The 26,611-nt window shown below is 40.7% G+C and overlaps 1 protein-coding gene across 5 annotated transcripts in view; it reads left to right on the top strand.

Moving 5' to 3' along the window:
* The first annotated feature begins 447 nt into the window (after positions 1-447).
* Positions 448-26,611, top strand: part of SETD2 (SET domain containing 2, histone lysine methyltransferase) — a 134,823-nt gene continuing 108,659 nt past the window's right edge. For 2 of the 5 annotated variants that reach the window (XR_007514518.1, XM_049863566.1), the window contains exons 1-2: positions 448-668; positions 25,645-25,683. Coding sequence is in view for 3 of the 5 variants with exons in the window: in XM_049863566.1 (XP_049719523.1) it covers positions 597-668; positions 25,645-25,683 (111 nt within the window). In the remaining 2 variants the exon portion in view is untranslated. The remainder of the gene's footprint in view (positions 669-25,644; positions 25,684-26,611) is intronic. The other 3 variants (XM_049863565.1, XM_049863564.1, XM_049863567.1) reach the window with 3 other exon arrangements.

The raw sequence follows: 26,611 nt of genomic DNA, 5'->3' as shown, positions 1-26,611 counted from the left end.
GCTCGGACCGTTGCCCCGGCGTCGCCTGCAAACAACCCCAGAGCGGGCAGGCCGGGTCATGCCTCCGCCCTCGGACGTCTCGGCGGGCCCGAGGGCAGGGTTTTGGCACCGCCCCCTCAGGGCCCTGACGAACTGCCTCTCGAGCCCCGAGCCGGGCGCGGACCCGGGCTTATATTCGGGGAAACCGCAGGCTGGGCCGGGTCGGGCCGGGTCGGGCCGCGCCCCGCCCCGCCCCGCCCCCTCGCCCGCCCGCCCGCCCCTGCCCGGGCTCGGCCAACAGCTGCGGGCGCGCAGGCTGGCGGCGGGCCCGTGGGCAGTGCGTGTCTCTTTAAGGGGCCGGGCCTGGGCGGCCGTGGGGCGGGCGGGGTGCGCGTCGCTCCTTGTGTAAGGGAGAGAGAGGCGGGCGGGCGCCGGAGGGAGGGAGCGAGGGAGGGAGCGAGGGAGGGAGCGAGGGAGCGAGCTAGTTAGCGACGCGGGCAGCCCCTGCCGCCGCCGCCGCCGCCGCCGCGGTCGGACCAGCGGCCTCCTCCCCTCCCCTCCCCCGCGCCGCCCTGCCGCGGGGAGGGGGCTCGCGTCGCCGCCTCCAGCCGCTCCCGATGAAGCAGCTGCCGCCGCAGCCGCCTCCGAAGATGGGGGATTTCTACGACCCCGAGCACCCAACCCCTGAGTAAGTATCAGCTCCGTGGTCTCCCGGTGCCTCCGGGCGCCTTAGCCAGAGCCGAGGGCGCCGTGTCCTGACGGGCGAAGGCGCGGGGCGGCGCGAGGAGTAACAGGCCCGGGGCGGCCTCGCGCGGCCGGCGGGGGAGCAGGCCCGCGCCGTCGCCTCGGGCTGCCTAGCTCCGGGTCGCCGCCGCCCGGCGGTTGGGCCCAGCGTTGGCGCCGCTGCTCGCGTCGCAGCGGCGGTTGGGTCGGGCCGGTGGGGGAGGGGCGGCCACGGCCTCCGTTGCCGCCGCTGCGTTCGCACCGACCCGGGCGTCCCGAGGCTCGGCTACCTCCGCGGTTCGCCCGGGCTCCTCTGCGGGCGAAGGGGCTGTGTCGGAGGAGCTGCCGGCGCCGGGTCCGGCGAGAGGGCGCCGGCGAGGGTAGGCCGCGAATCCCCGGGCTCGGGTGGAAACCCGGCCCGTCGCTCGGGCGCCCAGCGGCGGCAGCTGGTACCGGAAGGGCCTCGCAGGCGTCGCCAGGCTCTGGGCCTCGGAGGGGCCCGCGCTCTGCTCTCGGGGTTGATTTTTCTCCGGGGAACTCGATCCCAGCCTCTTAGCGCTCCCAGCTTCAGGTTCTGCACCTTTGGCACTTCGGTTTTGTAATGGTGGCGAGGTTCGTGTGGCCCCGATGTTGAGGTGACACCGGGTTTGTTTTTCCACTCGAAAACGAAAGCCTCCGGTGGGGCATACATTCTCCTCCAGATTAGGGGATTTGCATGCACTTTCAGACACTCTGCTGCCTTGGTAACAGGAACCTTTTACCCTAAATGGATGACTTTCTACCCTTGTGAAGACTTAGTTAGAAACCAAGAATCGTTTTGAGGATTCCCTAAGGAGACAGTGTTCTAGAAAACGGAAAGAATAGTTTTTCCCAGTAGTATTTTTCTAGTCCAGTCATTTCTACATTTCTGTTGAGTGCTGTATCTGCTGCTGTATTGGATACCTCAGAAGCGTCCACTCCGGAGCCTGGAGTTACTTCTTTCCCTACGCCCTCCCAAGACCATTGTTTTAAAAGCCTTTCTTAAACTCTATTTGCTGGTGTTGAAGTCTAGACCTAGGCATATAGGATTCATATCAAACTTAACGGTTGCCAGAGGTTTCAAATGAAAGTGTCATTGGGATTCCAAGAGCTTTGCTCTTTTGACACGTTTTAGATATGACTAAATTTTTGAACCCACCCCTTACTTCTTGCCACATCTTTTCACCTTGGTCTAGAAATGTCTGGATCTTACTTGATAGTTCTTAAGTTTGATTGCAACACCAAAGGATTCTGTTGGAGTGTTGATGGTCATCTTTGCACACACAAAAATAATCATTCTGTCTAAAACAAAACCCAGGTATTACTTGCAGTAGTTGATTCAACATGGGCTTATCCTTTCATGGGTTCTTGCCTAAGATAGTTAACATTACCTCAGTTAGATTATTTTGATTTACTGCACAATCAGTTACAAACTCAAAGTTACAGGTTTTAGGTTTGAGACTGGAAAACCTCAACAACAAAAGAAATTCTGTATCATGATTCAATAAACACAGTACTTACCTGTACAAAGTAACGCTAGCCCTTGGATGGGCTGAGTGCCTGATATGCAAGTCCTTTTGCCCGTTTGTTCATGAAGTCCAGAAGCTTAAAGTATCACATCCTTACACTTCTTGGGAGGCAAACTTAATTTTTCATAGTATATGGGAAAATGAACTCAAAAGTGCATATTTGGTGGACACAAGTAGGGGGAGGAATCAAGAATGTCTTATTGCTTTACACAAGGTCTTGGATTTTTCATTTTTACTGCTTTTCTCCTCTGCTTCGGATTTCTAACAGTGACTAAGGAAGTTCCTATATATATATATATATTCCTGTATTATTAACTTGCAGGGGATATGTAAAGAATTATAAAACATTTTCAGTCATAATACTGTAAAAACTGAAGGGAGTTTTTGTAGATATCCTGAACAATATCAGCTGTTTTACAGATGAGGAAACTGAAGCCTGGAAAAATGAACAGCTAACCCTGTGAGGCCGTATGTAAGCTAAGTTAGTAGTAGAGTTTATACTACTTTGGAGAGAAAGAGGCAGTAGTATAGTTTAGTGTTAAGAACTTGGGTTTCAGAGTCAGACCTGGGTTTGAACACTTGAGCAAATGACTTCATCTCTCTGAGCTTGGGTCTTCTCATCTTTTGAGGTACATAATCATAATGGTAGCTGCCTTCGTAGGACTTTGGGAAAGGTTAAATGAGATAATACATGAAATGTACTTGGCACAGAGGGTGGGACTTGGTAAGTGCTTCTAGCTGGAATCATCAGGGAAAAACTTAAGAGGTAGGATCAAAGTCAAGCATGAAAAGATTCGGTAGGCTTGATAGGGTGATATGGCAGAGGGAAGGCGTGACCAAGTGCCCTTTTTAGACTTTAGGTGGTTTGAAATGGTTCTTAGGCATATGAAGAAATTGAGGCACGTAACAAATTCATTTTGGTTAAAGTAACAGGGGTCCAGGTTTTGTATTTGTCTTATACTCACTCTTTAATCAGACACAGCTGTAGACCTGATTCTTTTTTTCTGTGGCATAGGCAGGGCATTGTGTTTCAGGTGAAAATGACTGTAATCAGCTGAGTCTCTGTGCATTAGGTGCTCACTATCAGACAAGGAGCCCTGATGGTGCAGTGGTTAAAGCGCTCAGTTGTGAACCAAAAAGTCAGCGATTTCAACCTACCACCTGCTCCGCGGTATGAAGATGTGGCAGTCTGCTTCTGTAAAGATTTACAGCCTTGGAAACCCTATGGCGCAGTTCTACACTGTCTTGTAGGGTTACTATGAGTTGGAGTCTACAGGACGGCAGCGAGTTTGATTTTGGGCATCAGTCAGACCCAGGGCCAGGTGTTGAGGACACTGCCAGTTAGATCCAGTCAGAATCTTAAGGAACTCTCCTAATAAGGGAGACAGGCAAGTACATTATAGCGATAGAGGTCCTGTTTTTTGAACATATGCATGTTTATTGTGTGCCAAACATAGGCACATTAGGGATGATTGGGTATACAAACAAAAACAGTTTGGCCCTTGTGGAGCTTATAGCCTACTGAGGGGTGATAAACAATAATTTGTATAGAATGTTGAAAGGTAAGTGCTATGGAAAACAGAACAGGGTAAGGGGGATACCAAATAACTGGGGGAGGGTTTTCAATTTAATAAGGCGAGTGGACAGAATGGGCCTCTTTAAGAAGGTGATGTTTACACAAAGTCTTATAGGGGAGGGAGTTATCTGGGGGGAAAATTTACAAGCAGAGGCGACAGCTAGTAACAAGGCCCTGAGGCAAATGTTGTAAGGAGTAATAGAACATTGGGTCAGAGAAGTAATGATTGGGGCTGGGGGGACAGATTTTGTAGAGCTATTGTAAGGACTGTGCCAGGAGTTTTGAGTAGGGGAGTGACAGAAGTGATCTGCTTTCAGCTTCAGAAGGATCATCCAATTGCAGAGGAGAACAACAGTGGAAACGGAGATGTCTGAGGAGGCTAGTAGTCCAAGAGAGAGGTGCTAGTGACTTGTACTAATGTGGCAACAAAGGAGGTGGTGAGAAATAATTGGGTTCTGGATATATTTTGAAGATCAAAGCAATATGATTTCATGTGGAATGTGAGAGAAGAGTCAAGCATGATTCCAAGGTTTTTGATCTGAGCAGGTGAAAAGATGGAGTTGCCATCAACAAAGATGGGAATGACTGTGGGAAGAACAAGCTGGGGGGTAGATTAGGAGTTTAGTTTTAGATTTAGTAAGTTTTGTGTGCCTGTATGTGTGTATGTTTGTTTTAATTGTGAAAATATACACAATAGAACATGTCAATTCAGTTTCTTCGTGTAGAACATTGATTACATCCTTCAAGTTGTGCAACCATTCCTGATATCCTTTTCCAAATCATTCCACCACCATTAACATAAACTCACTATCCCCTAAGCAAAACCTCCCACTACCCCCTTCCTCCCACCACCTGGTGACCACTAATAATCTTTAGTTTCTATGTATATGCTTATTGCATGTAAGTAAGATCATACACTATTTGTCCTGTTGTGACTGACTTATTTCACTCAGCATGTTTTCAAGATTCACCCACGTAGTGTCATGCATCGGGACTTCGTTTCTCTTTATGGCTGACTAGCATCCCATTGTGTGTACATACCACATTTGTTTACCCATTTGTCTGTTGATGGGCATTTCAGTTGTTTTCCACCTTTTGGCTATTGTGAAAAGTCCTGCAATCAACGTTGATGTACAGGTTTCTGTTTGTGTTCCTGTTTTCACTTCTTGGTATATACCTAGGATTGGGATTGCTGGGTCACATGGTAGTTCTGTGTTCAACTTTTTCAGGAACTGGCAAAATTTTATCCACAGCAGCTGTACCGTTTTACATTCCCACTAGCAATGAGTGAGGGTTTCTCCACAACTTCACCAACACCTGTTTTCTGTTTTTTTCATCATTACCATTCATGGGGGTGAGGCAGTATACCATTGTGGTTTTGATTTGCATCTCCTTAATGTCTAATGACAGGTGCTTGTTGACCATTTGAATATCCTCTTTGGTGAAATGTCTTCAAATCTTTTGCCCATTTTTTAAAAAATAATATTTTGTTGAGTTTTTGGTGAAAGTTTACACAACAAGTTAGGTCCCCATGTGAAAATTTCCATACAAATTATTCAGTGACATTAGTTACATTTATCACAGTGTGTCAACATTTTCTTTAATTGTGTTCTGTTTGTTTCCTCTCCCAATGGGTTTAACAGATAGGGTTCTTAATAGTTTCCCTGCCCCCTTATTTTCTCATCTTTGTTTTTGAGAAATTGTTGACCTTTTGGTCTCATACTGATGGTTTTTGAGTAGAGCACTGTTCTTAAGGGCAACATCCTTTATTTTGCGTGCCACTGTGCTACTTTGCTAAAAGGTGATCTCGGGATAGGCTCAGTTCTACGTTTAAAGAGTGTCTCAGGGTGATGGTCTCCGGGGATCCTCTATTCTCTCTCTACTGTTCCAGTTTGTCTGGCCTTTTCTTTTAATAAGAATTTCAGTTCTGTACCATATTTTTCTCCTATCCTATCTGGGACCAACTATTGTGGCCGTGGTCAGAATAGTCAACGGTGGTATCTGCACTCAGCATAATGCCCTTCATTCCTGTTGTGAGATGTTTCGTAGATTCATCGTTGTTCCTTGTTGTTCTGTGGTATCCCATTGTGGCACATTATGTCTTTTAAAAGGTATCAAGCAACTTATGATACAGTCATGTTTTCCTAAGAAATGTCTCAAATTGCGAAGCCACGTTTTCCATAAGATTGTCTATCTAATCTCATCTGTCTGTCACCATGCTTTCCTAGTTTCCTTAGTGGGACTTGGTGCTCCCAGATATTTTCTGCCACTTTTACCGTAGTGACCCACTGATTTAATCTGTTCCCTTTAAAAATTTCAAAAAAAGAAGAATCATGATTTATTCTTTAAAGGATGTTTGTAATATATTTTCTTAACCTTAATGTTACATTTTGTTCCATGAGCGCCTTCAGTTTTTGCATAGAAGCTAGTATAGTCATTTGTTGTTGTGTGGTGTCGATTCCAACTCATAGTGACCCTATAGGACTGAGTAGAACTGCCCCATAGGGTTTCCAAGGAGCAGCTGGTGGATTCAAACTGCTGACCTTTTGGTTAGCAACCAAGCTCTTAACCACTGTGCCACCAGGGCTCCGCATGTAAGTATATACTTATTTTTATTGATTTTTGCTGAACCATTTGAGAGTAAGTTGCAGATACGACCTTTCACCCTTAAATATTTCATAGTGTTACCCAAGGACAAGGACATTCTCATAGATAACCATGGTACTGTAATCAAATTCAGGCAATTTAACTTTTATAACAATACTGTTTGTTACCTGATACACAGTTTTAGGTTTTGCCGGTTGTCCGAATACTGTCCTTTTTTTCCAATCTAGGATCATACATTGCATTTAATTACCATATGTCTTGGTTTTCTTTTGTTCCTTAATCTCTAAGGATAACTTTAAATTCAAGTTTTGGAGGTACTTTATTGTTGTCTCTATGTACTAACCATAAATGTGATAGTTTAAGAACAACAAAAAGGTATAGTAATAAGTGTGTTTAAAATTGTTTCTTTTTAAAATTACCAAAATAATAAATGTTCACTGCAGAAGGGTCAGATAATACAGGCGTTCAAAGGAAAAATTTAAAATCCTCCCTTAATGTCTCTTCCTCCTTCACCTTGACAAATCCCACAATGAGAGGTAACCACTGTTAACAGTTTGGTGTGTACTTTTCCAGACCTTTTCCTTTTGTTTTGCTTTAGTTTTTACAATAATAGAGTACAACTACACATATCATTCTGATTTTTGTCTTGTCATCTGCATGTTTATTTGCATATAAGATATATTCATCCTTTTTAACAGTTGGGCAGTATTCCATAGTGTGGGTATACCATGTTAAGTTGCCTTATTTTTTAAGTTATCTGGCTGTCACAGTTAAGCAGTTTAAAAAGGCCTTAGGACATTTTGGCTCTGTGGAAAGTGTTTCCTTCCAAATGTGTTTCTCTACAGGGTAAGTATATCTGGTTATTCATGGTGGTGTTTTGGGGATTTTGATTAGAGTTTGTTTTGGATCCCATTTTGTTTAGAGTTTATTTCTATTTGTCCTATATAGTGCTGATGTTAATAGATAGCTTTTATTTCTGCCCTGCTTAAATTGGCTACTTGGTTATTTTAATGAAATCATTAAAGTGGTGGTTTCTTGAAAATTGTTTGAAGCTGACCAGCGAGGCTAAGACTGAAAACTTACAAGGTTTGTTGTTTTTCATAATGAGATTTATATTTTGAAGTATACTTTCATGAATTCAAATGAGAGACAATTACCTTGTGTAATCTTTGCATCATATGTCAATAAATGTTGTATTGGAGTCCCTTAACTTGGGAGTAGGAGCCTTGGTGGCACAATGGTTAAGTGCTCAGCTGCTAACCAAAAGGCTGGCAGTCTGAACTCACCCAGTGGCTTCATAGTAGAAAGACCTGGCAATCTGTTCCCATAAAGATTATAGCCTAGGAAACCCCATGCGTCAGTTTTCCGTCACATTGTGTTGCTGTGAGTCGAAAATGGACTCTATGAAACCTAACAACAGCATCTTAGGAATTCATGTATAGTGTGCTTTATGTTTAATTTGGTAGAATGTTTTTTGCTTTGGTCAAGCTAATGGTTACTTCAGTGTCTTTCCAATTGAGCAAAGAAATCAGTCATTGAGGTAGAGGTTTCAGGTTGGTATGCATTTCTACAGATATTTTTTATTTTAGGATGCTTTTTCTGTCAGATACTAACATCTCACAAGTGCAGATATCCTTGGGATGATGGTGGGTGTTGATAGGAGTCTGATTCTGCCGGCAGGCTGTTGAGAAATCTGTTTATTGGGAACTTAACCGAAATAGGTTAAGCTTAAGTTTACCGTGTCCTTTAAAAAAAAAACAACTTGTTGTATAATTATTCAGGAAACCAGTTGTCACATTTATGAAAAGTATAGCGTAGTCTTTTTGGCAGATTAACAGCAGTTTCTGTGAGAAAGTAATATTACTGCTAAACAAGGCCGAAGTTTTTATGGGACACACTGAACAGTGGTGGTTAAATATAAAAAAGAGTATTTCTCCAATTATAATTACCAGGTGCATTGAGTACCTGATGCTGAGACTACGATGAAATACTGGATGGTCATCTTCCTTTGAGTGTTTTTCTTTCTTATTAGAGAGGATATGAAATTGGGAGTAAGAGATGGAGTTTAGCTGGGAAAAGATATTTTTTCAGCTGTTTTTTTTTTATATGCTTGCTGCAAAATTTATTTTAGCTGCATGCTTTTATGAAATGTACCCACTGCTTAAGCATTTTTATTTTCATCAACGTTGCTGTCTTCACATAAACATTTTTAAAGATACGCTTGTATGCATGTGTATTTTTATAAATCTTCAACTTTTAAGATGCTTGGGGTGGTTATTAATACAAAGCATGTAAAATTTCACTGAACTATGGCTGTCTTGGCATTCATCCACTCTTTCACATGATTTAGACTTGTTTGGTTCTGTTGCTAGAACCTAAGGGATTTTGTGATCTCAATGAACTGGAAAAACCAAGAATCATGATGAGTGTTATAAGGACTTATCCTTTTAAATGGAAGAATCCCAGTAACTAGCAGCTAGGGGACATAGTAGGACATGTTAGCAAATGATTGAATTGACCTGATTCTTTATAACTATCATTATCAGCAAAAATCCTTACAACTGGAGGATTTCATTTTACTTGGATCCACAATCAACACCAATGGGAGCAGGAGTCAGGAAATCAAAGGACACATTGCATTGGGCAGATCTGCTGCAAAAGACCTCTTTAAAGTGTTAAAAAGCAAAGATGTCATGTTGAAGACTTAAGATGTGCCTGACCCAAGCCATGGTTTTTTCAGTCGCTTCATATGCATGCAAAAGCTGAATGATGAATAAAGACCAAAGAAGAACTGATGCCTTTGAATTGTGGTGTTGGCAAAGAACGTTGAATATACCGTGGACTGCCAAAAGAACGAACAAACCTGTCTTGGAAGAAGTACAACCAGAATGCTCTTTAGAAGCAAGGGTGATCAGACCTTAGAGAAGGACATCACCCTTGGTAAAATAGAGGGTAAGTGAAAAAGAGGAATATCCTCAGTGAGATGGATTGACACAGTGGCTGCAACAAGGGGCTAAAGCATAGCAACATTTGTGAAGATGGCGCAGGACCAGGCAGTAGTGTTCCCGTTCTGTTGTGCGTAGGGTCGCTATGAGTCGGAACTGACTTGATGGCACCTAATAACAACAACATCAGTGTTCTAATTTCCTGATACAGTGAATACTCTCTTACTGGTAAGTATCAATAATTGCTGATGTCATAAGACATTCTTAAATAACTATTAGATTAGGACAGAGGGCGGTCAGGGCATTGAGTGGTATGTGTTGGGCTGGCTGATGGCAGTGATTTGGTGCTCAGAGCACTTGTTTCTTCTGGTGGTCCTGGTGGAAACACACTGATGGAAATCAAGGAGCTCATGGTGGTGAGTCTGAGAGAAAACAGGATTTCTGTCTTAGGTAGGATGGCCTGTTGTGTTTTGTGGCAGACTAGCCCCCCCGCCCCCCAGCCTTTTCAGTTGTTTTGTATTTGTGTATTTTCCTGGAAGTTAGCCAGGCAAAAGAGGGACTAGGCAGACAGTAGAGGATGCTCTAGGACCACATTAAGGGACAGTGTGCAGAAGGAAGATTGTTCCTATGCCCATTTAAGCTACATTCATCTGCAGTTGCTGCCAGTACAAATTGCTGAGCAGCTTAAAAGGCTGCCTCCAAACCAAAAAACCAAACCCAGTGCCATCGAGCCTGTTCCGACTCATTGTGACCCTATAGGACGGAGTAGAACTGCGCCATAGAGTTTCCAAGGAGTGCCTGGTGGATTCGAACTGCCGACCCTTTGGTTAGCAGCCGTAGCACTTAACCGCTGCGCCACCAGGGTTTCCTAAAAGGCTGCCTACTGTTTAAAAAAATAAAAAGTTGCCATCGAGTCCACTTGAACTCATGGTGACCCCATGTGTGTCAGGTTAAAATGATCTCCATAGGGTTTTCAGTTGGCTGATTTTTCTGAAGTAGATCACCCAGCCTTTTTTTTGAGGCACCTCTGGGTGAATTCCAACTTCCAACCTTTTGGTTGTATGGCATTCACCATTTGTACCACCTATGGACTGTAGGGGGGCCTTATTACCTTCCCTAATTCCTGTGGTTCCCAACTTTTTTTTCACTTAACTCACTCATTTTGACTTACCATGGCTGTGATTTTAAATGGCAGGGGAGCTCATGCCTCTCATTTTACAAGATAAGGGAGGAAAAGGAGATCCAGAGAGGTTCAGGTTATGCTGACTAGCTGTTTCAATGGCAGTACTGGAACTTTTTATTTACCAATTTGTCAAAGACTAACTTTTTAATGATATTAAGGAATAATATTTAAAGTGGCTGACATTCTTAATTCAATTTTTGTATTTTGAGTTACTTGTTTTCTTAGGGGTCTTTAGGATTAATCTTAAGGTGCTTTTAATAGTTTAATTTGGAGGGTGTAGGGGCTTCCCTAGTTGATTCTTTCCTGTCTTTGCAAGTGTATATGCTGGAGGATTAGAGGCTGAACTTCATCTCAGCAAAGGTCACTGGATATGTGGACCCCCTGGATCTGCCCTTCTTTCTGGCCAGGTACCTTCAGTAGCCTTATTAACGTCATTTGAACTGAGTTTCCGGTAACTTTTAACCCCATGTGAAACTCAAGCTTTAATTCATTGCCATCCCATATATTAAGGGAAACCAGGAGAAGTATGTATGTAGACAGCTTGTCTTTCGTTGGGAGGGGTGATGTTTATTTTATGCCATTCTCATGTCACATGTAATGCTGCTTATGCTACTTTTGGAAACTCTTGTGGCGTAGTGGATAAGAACTATGGCTGCTAACCAAAAGGTGGGCAGTTCGAATCCACCAGGCACTCCTTGGAAACTCTATGGGGCAGTTCTACTCCGCCCTATAGAGTCACTATGAGTCAGAATTGACTTGATGGCAATGGGTTTGGTTTTTGTTTGGTGTCCTGCTTTTGGCTTGTTACCACTACATGCAGTGTCCAAGCGATAGGACAGTCCTAGTTCAAGAGTGTTCTTAGTACTTTAATTCGCTGTTCTTGCATAGATGGACAGAGTTCACAAGTAAGAATAATGAATATATTTGTGGAAGTAGAAGATGCCCAAGAGGCATTCTTCCCCATAGCTAGTACCAGAGAAGTCAAAGTTGTGAATTAACAAGAGAGACTATACAATCATTTGTTACTTTTAATTGCCATTGAGTCAGCTCTGATCATGGTGACTTTATGTGTAACAGAACAAAACATTTACCAATCCTGTACCATCTTTGTGATTGTTGGTATGTTTGAGTCCACTGTTGTGGTTGTTATGTCCATCTCACTGAGGGTTTCCCTTGTTTTCACTGACCCTCTACTTTACCAAACAGGATGTCATTTACTAGCAATTGGTCTTTTCTGATTGATGCCTTGTCCAAAGTAAGCCAGCTGAAGTCTTGCCATTCTCTCTTCTGAGGAGCATCCTGGTTATATTTCTTCTAAGACTGATTTGTTGTTTCGTCTAGCAGTCCACGGTATATTCAATATTCTTTGCCAGCACCACACTTCGAATGCATGAATTCTTCCTTTTTCATTGTCCAGCTTTTGCATGCATATGTTGGTGATAGAAAAGACCATGGCTTGGGTCAGATGCACCTTAGACATTAAAGTGATATCTTTGCGTTTTAAAGATTTAAAGAGGTTGTTTACAGCAGATTTGCCCAGTGCAAAAAATAGCAACAACAGCAAAACAAAAACACCATACCCATTGCCATCAAGTCAATTCTGACTCATAGCAACCCTATAGGACAGAGTAGAATTGCCCCATACGGTTTCCAAGGCCGTAATCTTTACAGAAGCAGACTGCCACATCTTTCTGATGCAAAGTGGCTGGTGGATTTGAACCACCAACCTTTCAGTTAGCAGCTGATTAAGCTCTTAACCACTACATGCCACCAGGGATCCATGCCATACCTTTCATTTGTTGACTGCTGCTTCTGTTGTTACGGAAACCCTGGTGGCATAGTGGTTAAGTGGTACGCATTGCTAACCAAAAGGTCAGCGGTTTGAATCCACCATGTGCTCTTTGTTGTTGATAGAAGTAAAGTCATTGACAACTTCAATTTTTGTCTCCATTTATCATGATGATGTTTATCAGTCCAGTTTGAGGGTTTTCATTTTCATCAAGCAAGGTTGTGTTGTTTGCATATTGCAGGTTGTTAATATGTCTTTCTCTAATCCTGATGCTGAGTTGTTTTTCATATAGTCCAGTTTCTCCAATTATTTGTTCACCATACATATAGAATAAGCAAGGTAAAAGGATACAACCCCTTTGAAATAAGAAATTTGTATGTAACTTGATCGAATGTCTGTAGATGTTTTTCCTACTTGAAGAATTAATTGGGAAATAGGCCATTATTAGTTTAACCTAAATTGTTCCAAGTTCAATGTCATTGATTTAAGACCTTAACTTAATGATTCTCTGATCCAGAAATTAACAGTGATTTAAGGTTAATTTCAAAATCTGCGTTCATTTTATGGTAGCGTAGAGTTAGAAGGTGTTGAGTTTGGGATGCATTTGCATTGAACCCAGATTATGTTTTGAAATTTCAAGTAAATTCTTGTTAATTTTCTTATCTTTTGTCTTCAATAAAAGAATATTTGAGGCTGGTAACATTGTTCTGCTTTAATGAGGTTTCAGGTTAGTTGTGTTATATTAAGTCTAGTTACTAAAGTAACTTTTTTTTTCTGAGCCCATCAGTGAATAAATACTTTGTAAGGAGCACAATCTAGAACAGGAGTTGGCAAACTATGACCACGGGGCCTCATCCAGCCTTTTGGCTGTTTTTGTACAGCCCATGAGCTAAGAATGATTTTTACATTTTTAAATGGTTGAAAAAAATTGAAATAATATTTTGTGACACAGGAAAGTTATGTGAAATTCAGATTTCTGTGTCTGAATAAAGTATTATTGGGACATAGCCATGCTCATTCATGTCCTTTTGCATAACCAAGGCAGAGTTGAAAGTTGTGAGAGAGATTGCATGGCCTGAAAGCCTAAAACACTTATTATCCAGTTCTTTGTAGAAAAAGTTTGTCAACACCTGCTCCAGAACACTGATGAAAAATGATATATTGAGAGTATGATTTCCAAGACTGCTTATGTGCAGTTTTTAAATGTGTTGAGTTTTCAGGAAAGCAAAATCATCCCAGTTTCATGCTTTTTTGGAGTGGCATAATGAGTATGTTCAAATCTGTTCTATTTTTGTGTTTTGTTATAAACTTTTACAGAAAGTGCTTTAAGCTTTCAGGTAGCTTGTTTTAGTCTATTATCAGTCAGGGTCCAGTTAGGAAAATAGAAATTGGTTAAATGGGTTTTGGAGAACTGAGAAAACAAAAAGGGGACACTGAGGTAAGAGAGATAGAAATGTAGGAAGTAGTTACCCACCCTGGGGAGAAAAAAGAAAGAAGATGTGGTTACTAGCATTTAGAAGTTTGAAGTAGGGCTCCTTAGAGCTAGGACATTTGAGGTGGGGGTGTTGGGCCAACTGGTGCTGGTCTTTCTGAGGGTTGCAGTGAAACTGAGTCTAGGATTGTGGGGAAAAGGTAGAAACCAGAACTGATTGTTCTTGCCAGAGTGAAGTATGTTGGTGGATCACTACACATAGGAACTGTGACCAATGGGGAAGAGCAAGTTCGTTCTTTCTCTTTTATCCTTCCTCTAACACCTGCTACTGGTGCCAGAGGAGAAATATAGTTTGCAAGGTCCTAATCAGATCTGCACATACAAGTGTGTAGAAAAGGGTGCATTAGGAGCTGAAAGAAAGTAGTTTAATAAACGACACTTGGTCCAAACATAGAAAAATTTCTTAAAGCTCCAGATAAGAAATAATTTTATCATTTTTTCAGGAATTTGGACGGTTAAAAACATAATCCTTTTTATGAAAGATTTTTGGATGAATATTGACCCCATTAAGTTATTTGATACCACTTATTCATCTCTGAACTTTGTGAGGTAAAATAAGCTTCTGGAGGCTACCGTGGCCTGTTGGGTACCATGGGTAGAAGACTGAGGAGTGAAGAACAGCATTTTATTAGGCAGCAGTAAAACTGAAACACAAAAATTGGCGACTATTTATGTTTACTTCAATTGGTAGTGCATGCAGTTTGGGCTGCTAGGTGGGTTCGAACCTGCTAATCTAAAGATTGGCAGTTCGAACTCACCCAGTGGCACCAAAAAAGAAAGGCCTGACGATCTGCTTCTGTGAAGATGACAGCCAAGAAGACCCTGTGGAGCACTTCTACTCATGAGTTGGGACTGACTGTACAGCAACGGGTTTGGTTTTTGGTTTACTACCTCATAAGAGAAAAATAAAATTCACGATCAATTACTTAAGAGGTCAAGGGTTCCAAATAGGATAAAAACTAATTTGTGTATGTTCTAATTTAGTGCTTCTCAAACTGTCTGTAGTGAAGAACTATACTTTTTTTTTCTTAATTTTAAATCTGTTGCAGACTGATGCTTTCGTAACATATGGTAAAAATGAATTACAGGTAACCCCCAACTTAGGATGGGTTCTGTCCCAGCGACTCCATTATAAGCTGGTTCTGATGTAAGTCAGATACTTTTTTTTTTTTTTTAAGTTTTTATTATTACTGGCTTTTATTTTCAGTATCCTTATAAATCTGATGTTAGTTGTCTTTGGGGTTTGGAAGCATTACATAACTTTACAGGTATGGTGACGTCAGCAAATTACACGCTACAACATTGTATATAGTACGTTATTTCTAATGATAAGTTATACCAAAAAAAAAAAAAAAAGGGAGCCTGGAAGTGCGGTTTGTCATAACTGGAATACGTCTTAAGTCAGAGACTACCTGTGTGAGAAAACATGAAGTGAAAAATTCACACATCTAAAACATAAGCCCGCTGATGAACAGTTATGTATATTGATTGTGGTGGCAGTTACATGAATCAATACATAAGGTAAAATTGTATAGAACTCGACACATGCAAATAAATACGAAAAATGGTGAATGAGATCCGTAGTTGACAGTGACGTCAGGTTCCTAGTTTTGATATTGTACCACAGCGATAAAAGATTTCACCATTGGGGCGTAGCTGAGTGAAGGGTACGTGGACTCTGTGCTATTTTTGCAACTTCTTGTGAATCTATAATTTTTTCAAAATAAAAAGATTAAAAAAATATGAACTCTGATCACTGGTCAAGATCAAATCGCTATTAAAAAAACCACAACCAAGCTCATTGCTGTCAAATCGATTGTGACTCAAGGCGACCCAGGTGTTACAGAGTAGTAACAGCTTCATGGGGTTTTCTTGGCCATAGATCACCAGGCCTTTCTTTTGCAGTGGCGCTGGGTGAGTTCAGACTGCCAACCTTTACATTAATAGCTGAGAGCAAACAGTTGGTGCCACTCAGGGACCTCTTCAGATAAAAGTTCCTGAACTCTTAGTCTCAATTTCTGTACTGTGGATAAGTAACAAACTGTTATCAGATTGTCACTGGCCTGTAGACCATACTTGAGTCTTAACTGCCTTTTCTTATTCCCTCTGTGGCTACTCCATATGTTTGTCACTGTCCTCAGTGTCTTTCACCTACCTCCACTTATCTGTTCGTAATTCATTCAAAATTATTTACTGTATGCCCAGTTGATGCCAAGACACTGGGGATGTGCAAGGTGAGCAAGGCCTTTGCTATTGTGGAGCTTATTTTCTAATAGTGAAGCAGATATATAATTAAGATGTATAGAGCACTAGCTATGTGCCAAGGAGCCCTGGTGGTGCAGTGGTTAAAGTGGTCAGCTGCAAACCAAAAGGTCGGTGGTTTGAACACACCAGCTGCTTTGTGAGGGAGAAAGATGTGGCAATCTGTTTTCATAAGATTTATGGCCTTGGAAACCCTATGGCGCAGTTCTGCTCTGCACACGGTTGCAATGAGTCTGAATTGACTCGATGACAACTAACAAGTTATGGTGTTTACATATTGCCGGCTTTCATTTTCAGTGTTCTCACCAGTGTAGATGCAGGCATGAAAACCAGCTACCTAGTTTGACCCTTGTTAATTCCAAGTCCTTTTTCACTTTACTCTTTGTTTCTCTGAGGTATACAAATGCCTTGTCAGCTTTTAAAAGTTCTTTTTCATAGAGTATCAGATTTGGCTTCCTCTAGTGAGCTATTGGGAACCCTGGTGGCACAGTGGTTAAGAGCTCAGCTGCTAACCAAAAGGTTGGCAGTTTGAACCCACCACCTGCTCCTTGGAAATCTGATGGGGCAGTTCTACTCTGTCCTGTAGGGTCGTTATGTGTTGGAATCGACTCTACCACAATGGGTTAGTGAGCTATTGATGGTACTTCTCTCTGTGATTAAGTGGCTAAGAACTTGACTGCTGGGCCTGTGGGCCAACTATATTTTCCTATATCCTAGTATAATATAATGTAACATTTTAAATATAAAACAAACAAGCAAACCATGGGATGGCAGTTCTGATAAAAATCTGTTTTATAGGTCAGCTAACTTTATATGAATATAATTACAGAAACTAAAAAGATCGGTAGGCCATATATCAATACTTGCAGCTTTGGGTTCCTTTTAGGTAAAATCTTCTTATCTGAAATTTGGTGTCTGAAAGTAGAAATTGGAATCGGGTTTCTAATCTGCAAAACAATGTATAAAATTTTGATTTTCTGTTTACCATAAAAACTCAAAAGAATATTTTTAGTAAATGAAAAATTAGCACTGTAGTACCTTGTTCTGAAAGATTGGTAAATGGGTGAAAAATGGATTTAAATACTCAGAATTTGAATATTTCTTCCTGAACATAAAATAGTTTTATATTTCTGCTTTCTTTTTTTTTTTTTTTTAAGTTTCTCACTTTGAGTCTTTTGAAATTAAATGACCCTAAATAGAGCTGCGTGTTGATGGTATTTGGCAAATGTTAATTTGTAGAAAATACTTTCCATCATAGCATAATATTTACTGTGTTGACATATTTGTAATTAAAATTTTTGTGTGTGTTTTATTCTTGGAGCATGAAATTCTTATAACCATGAAAATAAAGTCTAAATCGGATGAGTGACTCCTGGTGATTACTTCTGCCTGGGTCAAGGGATTAATGCTCAGCCACAGCCAGGGGAATGGGCCCTGGTTTTGGGGAGGCCTGGGTATTTGAATGGCATCAGGGATGCATACAGTTGCTGGGCATATTTCCTGACCACCGCCCTGCTTGCTGCCTGTGCACACACGGTCTGTCCTCATGCTTTATACTTGTTGTGAATTTGTTACCCTCTTTCATACTGCAGTTGAACAGCCTTCTTAAAATTATTATTTTTAAAGATTTCAAGCATTCACAGAAGTTGAGACAATAGTATAATAAATACTGTCTTCCCCCTTCCATCCCATGTAGTCATCCAGCCTCAACAATTATTAACTGTTTGGCGATTTAGTTTTATCTTTCCCCCTTTTCTTGTTATTGTTGGATTATTTTAAAACTTTTTAGACATTCAGTCATTTCATTCTTAAATACTGCAGTTATACCTCCAAGTGCTGAAGGCTTTAAGAATGTAATTGCAATACCGTTATCACACCTAATATGATTAACAGTATATTCTTAATGCTTTTTAGTACCCAGTTGCTGTTCTTTTTTTTTTTTTTATAGTTAGAATCCAAATGAGCATTTGATTACCAGATCTCAAATCTCTGTTCATCTATAATAGTCCCCTCATACTATTGAGATTCTTTTTGGGGAGTAGTATAAATCAAGCTTAGCTAGGTAGGAAAATGGGAATGATGTCACCGAAGTATTTACTGAGTACATCCCATGTTCTGAGTAGTGTTTTTGGTACTTAAATGTAGCTGTGAACAAAATGGACCAAATCTGTAACCTAAAGAAGCTTTTTTTCTATTGGGAGACAGTCCTCACGTTGATAAATGTTAAGAATAAAATAAGGTACTGTAAGATAGAATGATGGGCAATCTCAGAGGAGGCCGTATTTGAGGTGTCATATGATTGTTGAGAAGGAGCCCTGGTGGTGCAACGGTTAAACCCTCGGCCGCTAACTGGAAGTTTAGCGGTTGGAACCCACCCAGCAGCTCTGCAGAGAAAAGACCTGGCTATCTGGTCCTGTAAAGATTACAGCCTAGAAAACCCTATTGGGCAGTTCTGCCTTGTCACGGGGACCACTGTGAATCGGAATTGACTTACCAGCACCTAACAAAAACAGCAACATGACTGTTGAGAAGGAACGGTCTGGCAAAGATCTAGGGGTAATAGTTTTCTAAGAAAAAGGAATAACAGCAGGTGAAAAGGCCCTCAGCCAGAAATGAGCTTGGAACATTTGAGGGACACAAAGAAGGCTAGTATGGCTGGAACCTAGAGAATGAGAAGGACGGAAAGTGGTAAGGCCAGAGAAAGACAGACAGATTGGGGTCAGATCACAAAAAGGCTTGTAGGCCGTGGTAAGGAGTTAGATTTCTATTCCCACTGCAGTGGGAAGCCTACGGCTAAGGTAAGTGGGTGTGTGTGGAGTCTGGTTACGCTTTTGAAAGATCATCTGGTTATTACCTAAAAAAATGATTCCAGGGAGCAGAAGTGGTGGTAATGAGACGACATGTTAGGAGCTGAGAGAGATTAGTTGCTTGGACTAATAGCAGAGGAGAAGTGATCACATTTGGGGTATGTTTTAGAAGTGGAATTTTTGTTGATGGGTTAGACATGGAACGTGAGTGGAGAGAGAAGAAGAATGAGTGAGTTTTTGGTCTGAACAGTTGTGTACATGATAGTACTATTTAAACTGCCATGCGAAAGACTTGGGAGGAGGCTGAATTTGGTGTATGTGTGAGTGGGTGATCATCACTAGTTCTATTCTGACCATGTTATATTTGAGCTAAATATGAGACATCAAGATAGAGATGTCCATTGAGCAGTTGCATAAATAAACTCAGAGATTAGGTTTGGAATTATGGAAATCACCAGTATATAAATGATACTTGAAGTCATGAATCTTGATGAGATCACTTAGAGGGAAATGGGGTAGATAGAGGAGAGAAGGCTAAGCAGGACCAAGTTCTTGGGCACTCCAACATGACGCACACCTTTCCTGACTTTAAACCACGCAGTATCCCCTTGATCTGTTCAAACTATCAATGCCTACTACAGTATTAATTTAGAAAGACTAGGGGTAGCGTTTCTCAAACTGAGGCGTTAGGGTCTCCAAGGGGCCACATATTCTTAAGGGTTGGGAATTATGTAAGTCTGAAATTATTTCAAAATTTAAAATTATTTTTTAAATTTAAGATAATCAAATGTGAAAAACTTAAAAAAAAAAAAAAATTCTCACATAATTCCCAGATACTCTGGTTTTAAATAAACTAGTTTATTAAGTCAGTGTTCTTAAATTGGGATCTATTCTTGAGTGTCTGAAATTTTTTCCCCCTTAATAGAGGCTCTTGCATTACTCAAGCGTGGAAAACACTGTCTTTAAGTATGTATTGTGTCTCAGGGGTATTTGAGTTGTGGTGAGAAATCCTTAAAGATGAGGTAGGAATGAATCCTTGAAGTCTTGTTAAAATCCTTACTAAGACGAAGACAGAGTCAAATTCTGTTTGAGTTGTGGCTTAGGAAATTCAGTTAATTGAAGAACTGAAGTGGGACCTTCAGGGGCCTCACGGCTTTTCATCTAGGACAGAAATTCTATCTGTCTCAGGTGAGTTCCTACTCAGGTTCTTCTTAAATATGTCTGGTGACACATTCTAGTTGTAGGTGCCTCACATCTAGTTTTTATAAATCAGTAGGAAAGATCAACCCAATAGACAATACTGGCAAAGGAACTGAAAAACACTTCGCAGAAAATGAAAATACCAATGAGTTTAAAACATGGAAAGCTATTATACATAGAACTATAATTGGAACTACATCTGTATATACTGATATGGAGTAATTTCCAAGACTTTGCATAGAGAAAAATAAAACGCAGAAAGATATTTTTCCACTGTGTTGTGTCTGTGTGCTTTCTCCTTAAAAAGACATGTATATGCTCATAATACGCATACAAAATTTTTGGAAGAGTGTGCAAACTTAATAATTGCTCCTGGGAGGAGGAGCCTATTTTAGTTGTATATCTCTTTGTATTACAAAAATTTCTTCTAGGTATAACTTTTTTAAACTAAAAAATGTTTTAACTTAAAATGAACCAAAAAGCTGTCATTCTGTAACTTCTACCTACTGGTCACAATTCTGACTTTGGAATAGCACAGAATTTCTAAGGATAGCTTTTCATTTCTAAGGATAGCTTTCTGATACTTTGAAATCAACCGCAGTGGTCCTTGAATCTTCTTTTTTCCAAGGTAAATAAAAACACTTCCATTTAACTTTAACCAGTTCCTGTGTGACATGATATCCAGAATAGATTCCAACTTGTTGATATTTGTGAATATTCTTGATATGGCCAAATCTCTCTCATACCCGGCCTCCCTTTAAAAGCCTTACTTCTGGTGCCCTACCCTGAGAGATTGCTTGGTTGGTTGATTTTAATAATCATGCCATACTTTGGTTCTTTGAGCCTGCTATGACAAACTCTTAACCAAGTCCTTTTCCACATGTGTTGCCCTGTTGGTGTGGATTAATCTATAGTCTTTAAATGCAGTTCCTCAGCAAGCTGCAAATCTGCCTATTATCCTTTTTTTTTTTTTTAACTGCTGTATTCCTCTGATACTTCTCTAGTAGGTTATCAAAGAAAAAACAACACATCTTGTGTTAAGTGTTTTCCCACACCTCCTTATTTCCCATGGTAGGAGGTACAAGGGACTTAATACTCTCGCTATTCCCTCGTTCCATCAGCCTTCCTTCAGAAACCTTTTTCTTTGATCAGAGAATCTACCCTGATATTATTAAATAGATGTTCTTTTGCTAAAAACATGTGTGGCTGATTCCCGCTAGTAATTGTAGCCTCACAATTTCATTAACCTCTTCAAGAAGGCCTTGGTCTGTTTTTGCTACAACAGTCTATTCCATGGCCACACCTAGGTCTTGTCATCTTCTGGAAGTGTACCCCAACTCTGAAATATTACACTGACCATAATTTTCAGTTCTTCTGCCTTACCCACATTTCTAACCTCTCTTCTTTCTCAGTCATTCTAACTTTCGCAGTGTCTTCAGCTCTCTCAGTCTTTCTATTCCTCTTGTCCCTCACGTCTTGCTGGATTAACTCACCAACTGTTTTCTCTGTTATTGCTTCTGGATAGCTTAATGCTGTCAACAGAAGTAGAATAACTATGCTGATGAGCTCCATTATAAGTTAGTACTGTCCAGCTTTAGGTGGCAGCATTGAGGATTACAGTCCACGTAGTTACCTGCTTCCTTTTCTGTTCTGCACACTTTTCTTCAAGTCTTTTGTTCTGCCTCCCTCTCCCAACTTTCAACTGATGGTCAGAGAAAAATTGAGGGCATAAAGGATATGCTCGCTTTATTTTGAAGTTTAACTACATCTTCACTCACCTATATATCTCTGTCTCGTGGTCACCCCCTCCTCAATCTGTTCAACGATTTCATACTTTTTCCGTGATCTGAACACCTTGTTTGCTCACCAGCTCGGTGTATGATGTAGGGTGAGATGAGGGAAGTGCTCATATATGCACACAGAATTTTTGGGAGAATGTGCAGTCTCATTCATGTATTGCCATCAGTGCTTTTATGATGTGAAAAATTTGATATTCTCCTCCAGACTTTCTGTTATGTGCTTATATTCTTTTAATTATAAACGTCTTATTTTATTGTTGTTGTTAGGTGCCGTCAAGTTGGTTCTGACTCATAGCGACCCTGTGCACAACAGAATGAAACACTGCCTGGTCTTGCACCATCCTTACAATCGTTATGCTTGAGCTCGTTGCAGCCACTGTGTCAGTCCACCTCGTTGAGGGTCTTCTTTTCCGCTGACACTGAACTTTGCTGAGCATGATGTCCTCCTCCAGGGACTGATTCCTGCTGACGACATGTCAAAAGTATGTAAGATGCATTCTCTCCATCCTTGCTTCTAAGGAGCATTCTGGTTGTATTTCTTCTAAGACAGATTTGTTTATTCTTTTGGCAGTCCATGGTGTATTCAATATTTTTCACCAGCACCACAATTCAAAGGCTTCAGTTCTTCCTCCGTCTTCCGTATTCATTGTCCAGCTTTCGCATGCATATGATGCGATTGAAAATACCATGGCTTGGGTCAGGCGCACCTTAGTCTTCAAGGTGACATCTTTGCTTTTCAACACTTTGAAGAGGTCCTTTGCAGAGCAGATTCACCCAATGCAGTGCGTCGTATGATTTCTTGACTGCTGCTTCCATGGCTGTTGATTGTGGATCCAAGTAAAATGAAATCCTTGACAACTTCAGTCTTTTCTCTGTTTATCATGATGTTACTCATTGGTCCAGTTGTGAGGATTTTTGTTTATGTTGAGGTGCAATCCGTACTGAAGGCTGTGGTCTTTGATCTTCATTAGTAAGTGCTTCAAGTCCTTTTCACTTTGAGCAAGCAAGGTTGTGTCATCTGCATAACGCAGGTTGTTAATGAGTCTTCCTCCAACCCTGATGCCCTGTTCTTCATGTAGCCCATCTTCTCAGATTATTTGCTCAGCATACAGATTGAACAGGTTTGGTGAAAGGATACAACCCTGACGCACACCTTTCCTTAAACCTTAAACCAATCAGTATCCCTTTGTTCTGTCTGAACAACTGCCTCTTGATCTATGTAAAGGTTCCTCATGAACACAATTAAGTGTTCCAGAATTCCCATACTTTGCAGTGTTATCTGTAATTTGTTATGATCCACACAGTCGACTGCCTTAGCATTGTCAATAAAACACCGGTTAACATCCTTCTGGTATTCTCTGCTTTTAGCCAGGATCCATCTGACATCAGCAATGATATCCCAGGTTCGACATTCTCTTCTGAAAGCACCCTGCATTTCTGGCAGTTCCCTGTTGATGGACTGCTCCAGCCGTTTTTGAATGATCTTCAAAATTTTGCTTGCATGTGATACTAATGATATTGTTCTATAATTTCCGCATTCGGTTGGATCTCCTTTCTTGGGAATAGGCATAAATATGGATCTCTTCCAGTCAGTTGGCCAGGAAGCTGTCTTCCATATTTCTTGGCATAGACGAGTGAGCACTCCAGGCACTGCATCTGTTTGTTGAAACATCTCAATTGATATTCCGTCAATTCCTGGAGCCTTGTCTTTTGCCTAATGCCTTCGGAGCAGCTTGGACTTCTTCCTTCGGTACCGTCGGTTCCTGATCGTATGCCACCTCTTGAAATGGTTGAACATCGACTAATTCTTTTTGGTATAATGACTCTGTGTATTCCTTCCATCTTCTTTTGATGCTTCCTGTGTCGTTTAATATTTTCCCCATAGAATCCTTAACTATTGCAACTTGAGGTTTGAATTTTTTCTTCAGTTCTTTCAGCTTGAGAAACGCCGAGCGTGTTCTTCCCTTTTGATTTTCTATCTCCAGCTCTTTGCACATGTCATTATAATACTTTGTCTTCTTGAGCCACCTTTCGAAAACTTTTGTTCAGTTTTTTTACTTCATCATTTCTTCATTTTGCTTTAGCTGCTCAACATTTGTGAGCAAGTTTCAGAGCCTCCTCTGACATCAATCTTGGTCTTTTCTTTCCTGTCTTCTCAGTGACCTCTTGCATTCTTCATGTATGATGTTCTTGATATCATTCCACAACTCGTCTGGTCTTCGGTCACTAGTGTTCAGTGCATCAAATCTATTCTTGAGATGGTCTCTAAATTCAGGTGGGATATACTCAAGGTCATATTTTGGCTCTCGTGGACTTGCTCTGATTTTCTTCACTTTCAGCTTAATCTTGCATATTATTAAGTTCTGGGAAATATCTTGCCATCTCTGATTTCTGAAATGGGCCTTTATTTCCCATCCCCCCAATTACAAATGTGAATGATACTTACCCTGAATGCTTGGATATCTTCTGGCACCTTTTCTGTTCTTCAAAATTTTTGCATAGTGCTAATGTAAATCAAATCTAATGTGCCATAGGCTATAAGATTACCATTATTTTATGAGCCAGTAAGAAAGGAAAAAACTGCCAATTAAATTATGATGGCATTGATAGTATGGTATATCCTGATTTCAGAGGTGCTCTATGTGGTGAAAATGTACATCATAGAATTAGTGAAATACAGTAACTCTACGATTACATCTGTGAGATTTCTAGTAGTTTTGGAGTAGAAGAGAGTGTTTAACCTTGGTGCTACTTCAGATCTCACCCGTGTGTTGCCCGCTTTTTCCTTTACTGCTTGGTACTGGATGCTGACCACAGGCATTGATGAATGAACTGAATTAGAGTCAGGTCTACATTTGGGGAAGGGATTTTTGTACATTTGTTTTAAGGGGCATTTAAAATTGTTGTACTCCATTCTTGGCCTCGTAGCCTACAGAACGACCTGGTTAAAATACAAATTTAGCCTAAGGCCCTTTTGTGGCTTCTCTTTCTCCAGGCAGATGGTTTCTCAGTGTGCCACAGTGCACTAGTGTACACCAGGCTTTTGGCTTTGATTCTTCAGGACACTGTGTGTTTACCTTTGTTTAAAAACCCAAAACAAAAGCCATAAGCTCAGAGAGCCACATCCTGTTGTAGACCATAGTATATACCTTGCATTCAATAAAGAGACTGTTGAATGGATACCAAAAAAGATTGAGAACCACTGATCCATAAGATAAAACACATTTCTCCTCATGAGAAACCTGACTTATTGAACTGTTTATAGTTTCCTTGCACTTATTGTTCTGTATTTCAGTCTCTATGCCTTTGCCTGTGATCTCCCACAAACATATTCTGGTTTACTCTAGGAAGATTTCCTTGCTGTACCTAAGCTCTCACTAGGCTGAGTTACTTACCTTCCTCTTGGGTACTGTACACTGCATATTTTTATCCATGTATTAACTCCATTATGTTTGAATTACTTTTGTAACAAAACTGCATTTTTTAACATACTGGAAACTGTAAGCTCCTTAAGGGCAGGCACTCTGCCTTGCTTACCTTTGATCTCCAGCACCAAGCACAGGACATGGCATTATCTTCCATTAGTAGCCTCAGATGTAACTGAGGCTATGAAGGAGTGGGCAGTCCATGCAGGATATACTTGTAGGTAGTGGATATTCTAAGATTTAATAATAAAGACAACATTCATTTGAATCAGTACTAAGTATTTATGATTTCTTTTTATCTTTTTGCATGCTTTCTTGGCTGAATGGCAATAGAGAAGAAGAAAATGAGGTAAGTATAATTTAACTAGCTATTCAGTGATTATGGAATTGACCTCTGAATACATTTTTGAGATTGTGTAAAAGCTGTGAAAATGTTCAAAAATTTAACTATTATTTTGAATGTGAAGTAATATTTTTTGCTTATTTTTGTTTTTGGGTCTACAATAATTTGTTCCAGTGAGGGATGTTGTGTGATCTCGAGAAACTGGTTTTTAGAGTTTAAGCCTCAAGAGCTTTAAGGAAGGTAGAGGAAGCTGGCAGCCCAAGGGACAGCTTTTACTTGTTTTTACATGCTGAGCTTCCATGTAAGAGTTAATCTGACAAGTGGACTCTGTTTCTTAGAGTATTGGAAAACTACTGTTCTGAGATAATATATGTGAAAGCATTTACTTTCCTTCTTGCGTGGTTACTGTGTAATTTTGATAACTGATTTTAGATTTCATCATGTTGGAGGGGAAAACTTCTCTTAAATAGCCAAAGTTGATTAAAGAACATCAATTAGAAAATCTTGTAGATGGCAAGTGTACCATTTTAAATTTATACTTGAATTTGTTGCTGTAGATTTTTCTGATGTTCTCTCTACCCTGGGCTGTGCCTTTAACTTCTTAAGCCTTTGGTGGTTTCACAAATAATGGAGGGAGTAGTTTTTTCCTTAGAAATCTACTTCGTAAGTGTTGCTTGTGTAGTAATATTAGACCATAGATAAGCAGTGCCTGAGTCTTCGGGGTCCAAGCAAAGAGAATAGTAGTGTGCTAGGGAAGAATATTTTCCACGAAGGCAGAAGGCCTGGTTCTCATTTGGTTACTTCATCTGTAAAATGGGTGAGGTAAGAAGCTGCCCTGTACCAGCAGTTTCCCAAACCTAGGAAGTCCGTCAGTATTGCCTTTGGGTACTTGTTTACAAAATCAAAATCGTTGTTGCCTCACACTTAGACCTAT

Source organism: Elephas maximus, chromosome 20 (assembly GCF_024166365.1).
Source record: "Elephas maximus indicus isolate mEleMax1 chromosome 20, mEleMax1 primary haplotype, whole genome shotgun sequence".
Taxonomy (NCBI): Eukaryota; Metazoa; Chordata; class Mammalia; order Proboscidea; family Elephantidae; genus Elephas; species Elephas maximus.
The sequence above is the reverse complement of the archived record's forward strand: the minus strand, read 5'-3'. Positions and strand labels throughout refer to the sequence as shown.